This window comes from Hypanus sabinus, chromosome 3, assembly GCF_030144855.1.
Source record: "Hypanus sabinus isolate sHypSab1 chromosome 3, sHypSab1.hap1, whole genome shotgun sequence".
NCBI classification, from domain to species: domain Eukaryota; kingdom Metazoa; phylum Chordata; class Chondrichthyes; order Myliobatiformes; family Dasyatidae; genus Hypanus; species Hypanus sabinus.
This window is the reverse complement of record NC_082708.1, coordinates 145,700,173-145,705,374: the sequence shown is the minus strand read 5'-3', so window position 1 is coordinate 145,705,374 and position 5,202 is coordinate 145,700,173. Positions and strand designations below refer to the sequence as shown.

Below are 5,202 nucleotides of genomic sequence, written 5' to 3'. Positions count from 1 at the left end.
GTCCGCACAGTTATGTTAAAACTAAATATCCATTCACCGTGCACTTGATAGGAATATTCTCCACGCAAACAGTATATTTCTCCCGCGAAAGCGGCTGTGCAATGAATGGGGTGAATGTAATTTCATTCGATGTTCTCATTAAAGCTACACACATTTAAACTCACGGCCTGAGTACAAAAGCCCTGCTGGTTCTCATGGCAATTGATCAGTTTACTGTGGCAAAGTAAAGGCGATACACTTAATCAGAAGATGTCCTCGTGATGGCGGTAAATGACATTGTCTAATTTCCCCTAATCACCGTTGATGCCGCTTGGTTACATTTGAACAGCTTCTTAGTTTAATTCGACGGATTCCTTCAAATCTGGAGCAGATGTTTTTTTTTGCAAATCCGTCTATTAAATATTTGTATTTCAGAATTAAACCGAAAGTGCCTCTTTATCCAGCTGGCTGAATTATATAAATCCAGCGCAATCAAGCGTGGAGAGTCCAAACTGAATAATATGCTTACTTAACCAGAAAGGAGCCGCTCGAAATGTTAATGACCCTCCGTCATACTTTGTTCTTAAGGTGCACCACTTGAATTTCCAATCCCCAGAAATACCAGACGAGTTCCACCAGCCAAATCTCCAAATGACACTTAAATTCAGTACAAAAGGTCTGATTTCATTAACCATTATTTGGTCACTGAATCAAGATCCCCGGGCAATTCTAGGATGGAGTCCATTGTAAATTTAATGCCCTTCAATGCGGCCTTAGAATAGACATTTTAAAATATCTCGTCTCACCGTAGCGTTCAGCACCGTTAATAACCGGTAATGAAATGCAAAAGGTTACCGGTGCATTTGAAGAAGATTACAATTTACAGGAGATAAATAGGATGTGGATCAAGTGTTAATACCCTCCTGCACAAAGCTTCATTTGTAAACAGAATTCGCGAAAGCTGCTGAAGCGCAAACTTATTAGAATTATAATATTTATTAAACGCTAACGAATTAAAAATATCTTTTTTTTTAATCCACAAAGACAAATCCTGGCAACACTTGCATTCAGACTCCACAAGATTCCAAACACGAAAATCGAAACGAAATCTATACAGTAAAAATCAAGCGCTAATTTAAACGGATATTTCCTTATACAAAATGTATTTTACACATAAATATTCACAGTAATTTTCTTCTGTTCGATATTTAATACACGAGTTATTTACAAGTCGCGGAGCTCCCAATACTTCCTCTCTCCACCCACAACTGACCTGCCCAGGCTCTGATCTGAATATATTAATGTACACCTATCTAGGTATAAAAATTTTCCACCAACCAGAGTGCCCGTTGTTGGAGATCAAATGCGCTCTGTCCTTATGAGTAGAGCTATGACATTTAGTGCCGGAGCTTACAGATCTTTCCATAACTTATATAGACTATAAAAATATATACATCTCTGAAAATGTACAGAGAGAGTGGTGTAGGGAGAGATTTTAGTGCTAAATTTTGTGGGACCATAAATATCCGTCTCTTAGGAACTCTCGTTTTCACTTGTATGGACGTGCAATGTAGTGGGTTTGTGTTTCTTTAGTAACTGGGAAATCTTTTCATCGTCGGAATTGGGATCCAGGGGTTTGTTGTACTCATCGTCGTCATCGTCGTTCTCCGAGGTGCCTTTTAGTCTCTCTGTCTCCGAGTCCTGTTTCTTCTTGGCTGTCGCCATCTCTGCAGCGTGCTTCTTCCTCCACTTCGTCCGCCTGTTCTGAAACCAGACCTGAAAGGAGAAGGCCAGTCCACAGTTGTCAGCAACTGAAGGAATGCAGGGTGGGTTTGTAAAGAAAAAGTTTTCCCCCTATTTAACAAAGATCACCCACCATTATTCGCTTTCACGCCTCGCTCGTTGAAGACTACCAACAGTGAAAGCGGACGCCTCCGAGTCGCACAACCCCTGTCAAAAATATTTACCACTTTCCTTTTCGTTCTAACATTAAGGTCGGCAATTTTGACATCTGCAGCGAATGACGAGAGCTGAATTTACTCGGGTGTAATTTGAGAAACGAGAAACAGAAGCCCAGTGCAGCAGCATCTTCCAGCTTCAGAGTGTCCTACGTGTTCAGTTATACTGTCACTTGTCTGTTGCTAAGCACGCAAACCCTCTTCTCGCATCAGCGCCAATATAACACTATTAATCCACCACCATCTTTGCAGAGATTAAGCGTTCCGGTGTACATTTAATCACCTTACTATATAGTAAAATATGACATCCTTAGTAATTATATTCATGCGTGTTTTAGAATATTGCCCGTTCTCCATTCTCAGCCTGTCTAGTAGGACTCTGTGCTATAAACCATGTTGTTAGCGGAGAGCAAAAAATAAACTGCGGCTGGTTAATCTTAACTCACTTTATACGCCTTAAAATTAATTTATATTCTAGCAATAAAGCGCGCAAATAAATCAATCATTTATTTAGGGGATAGTTTAGAATTGGTAACATCATAAATGCACGGTCGTTTTCCTCTGTTTTCGTAAGGTCAATATTTAGTTATACCGTCAGTAACTTAAATTTAATTACTGGGGTGATAGAAACACTTTCTACGAAAACTGGTCATCTTGGGGAGGAAATTACAGGGACGAACAATTCCGCCACAAGTTCCGAAACAGATTAATTTCAATCTCATATCTTAAGATCATGGCTTGCTGTCGAACGCGGCAATTATGAAAAAACAACGAAATAATTTGCCACCTTCGGCAAACAAAACGCAGCACATTCGAAATACAACAGGCAAGATCATACGTCTAAACTGAACGAAAGTGACAGTGTTTAGCGTGTTGCTTTTGCTATAAATTTAAAACAATTTGTTTTCGAACGGTAGATGGCAAATGAAAATATATATGGTAAAGAAAAATATTCTAATGAATGACCACTTTGAATCTGAAAAAGTCTGCATCATCTCATTTCGCAAAATGTAATGAATTCGTAAGTAATTTATTTTAATTTCTTTATTTTACGTGTATATTTCCCTAATCTCTTAGAGTAAATTGATGTTTTGTGAATTTATTTCACTTCTCATTAAATGTTTCCCATTTGGCGCGTCAGTTCTTGGAAATATCTTAAACTTTGCTGCATTTTAAACCGGCGCAGAAACAATTTTCAGAACCATCTTACCTTGACTTGACTCTCCGTCATTCCGAGTGAATACGCCAGTCTCGCCCTTTCAGGTCCTGCTAAATATTTAGTTTGTTCAAAAGTTTTTTCCAATGCAAAAATTTGTTGACCCGAAAATGTAGGCCTGGTGTGTTTTCTCTTTCCGTCTTTGTCAATCAGCATGGCGCCCTGATCTGAAATTAGATAGCACAGTAAATGTAAAAGAAAACAATAAACATTTACTCGCTAATTATCTGTAAAAAGAACTGAGAATGATTACAGCAACACCATGCAAATTTAAAGAAGTTGACACGTGGTAGTGTATGATATACTGTATCTGCATATATAATAATACCAAACAGAAACACGAACAATATTTCTATTGAAGCGAACCAGGCAGAACAACGCCTCGTTAGGCACAAAAAATCTTTACAAGGAAGACACTTTTTTATAGTATATCGAATAATTTACGGTCTATCTGAGGTATTAAGTATACTTGTTTAAGGCAGTTTTAATTTGATAACGCCTCAACTCTATGCTGAGCGGTAGATCTTATCTAATCTAAAAACTGTTAATTTGTCCCCAGAACGTGTCTGTTAAAATATCACGAAGGTGTTCAATTATAAAGCTTGATTTAAATGAAAAATTCATTTACAAAAGTCTATCGCTTAAAATAGCAAATTGTATGGACCGGATACAAGTAAAACGAAATAATTCATCAAGTTGTGCCATAGGTACTTCTAGATGACCACTTAAAGAGGAGGGAACAGAAAGCTTATACTTACGGGGTGAACAGCCCAGTCTGGCTTCCCTCCACGGCGGACTCTGCATAACTCCAGGCCAGAAGATAGGCGTCCTCCCCGGCAACTCGGCCAGCGGTTTGGGGTAACGGGCCACAGCTGCCGCCGCCGCCGCTGCTGCTGCCGCCGCCGCCGGGCTAAAGTACATGCCTGGTGGCGGGGGACTCAGGCTAGTGTTAAATCGCGGGATTCCTGAAAGCAAAGAGGAAGCGACCCCTCCTCCTCCACCACCTCCACCTCCGCCTCCGCCACCGCCGCCTCCTCCTCCTCCACCTACCCCGCCCGGCACCATCACGGGACGGTTCAGGATATCGTTAATGCCGTGAGGAGTGGCGGAGGACAATTGCTGTGTCATGAAACCGGGCAGGCTGGACGTGCACTTGAGCCCCGCCGCCGCTGCCGCCGCCGCCGCGGTGGTAGCTGCACTGATAATACCTGGTGGGCTAGGGGACGATGAAGTTGATGATGCCCCAGGCCCCGTCCCAGCTCCGGGCTGCATAGAGTAAGGGTACAAGGGGTTCTTCATCTCGGTCATTGAATGCAGGGCCGCTAACGGTGGGCTGTTCAGCACGAACGCGCTCTGCCGGCTCCCGTCCATCTGTCCAACCGCTAACATTACCGAAAAGTGGTCACTTTCAGTCTCAACTTCTCACAAGAAAGGGGACAGACAAGAGACAGAGCAACAACGGCAGCTTGCTTCACTTCTATTCCGATCAGTCCCTCAAAACAAAATATCCAGATTATTTTTTCCTCTGATCCTTTTTACTTGAAGCAAATATTTGTGTTTTGTTCCAAAATAGAAGGTAAACAGAATGATTAAAACAAATGGTGTTGGGTTAGTTCTTGTTCTGAGGATTTTTGAGACATTATTTTGGACTTTTTAACAACGACGGGCTAAAGACATATTGAGCTGTCGCCTTCCCGCCCCAGCTTGAGGCAATAACACCCTCTCATCACTTCGGCCGCTTTCTAGCCGCGCTGTCTGGAGAGAAAGTGCAAAAAAACTTTCCAGCTGTCAATCAAAGTGGCTGGGGCGAAGCAAGACAGGCTTTGGGTGATTGGCCCCAATTGTCGTGACGTAATGAACACTTGACCACTCTCTCTCTTTTAATTGGTCAAGGGAACAAGCCCGCCCTTACATATATTTACATATTCAATGAAACCAACAACAGGGGGAAAAGGTTTAAAACTACAATAGCATATAAGAAATGGTCCAAAGTCCAAGGGAGCCCTTATTTAGACCTTGGGAAAAAAAATCTGTCGGCGACTTGGTTTG

The 5,202-nt window shown here is 41.7% G+C and overlaps 1 protein-coding gene across 1 annotated transcript; it reads right to left on the bottom strand.

The window, feature by feature from the left end:
- Positions 1-1,512: 1,512 nt before the first annotated feature.
- Positions 1,513-4,542, bottom strand: nkx6.1 (NK6 homeobox 1). Its single transcript, XM_059963396.1, has 3 exons — positions 3,912-4,542; positions 3,148-3,320; positions 1,513-1,755 (listed from the first exon to the last, which is right to left on the bottom strand). Exons 1-3 carry the CDS (start codon positions 4,540-4,542, stop codon positions 1,513-1,515), a joined length of 1,047 nt encoding a protein of 348 aa, XP_059819379.1.
- Between the last annotated feature and the right edge of the window lie 660 nt (positions 4,543-5,202).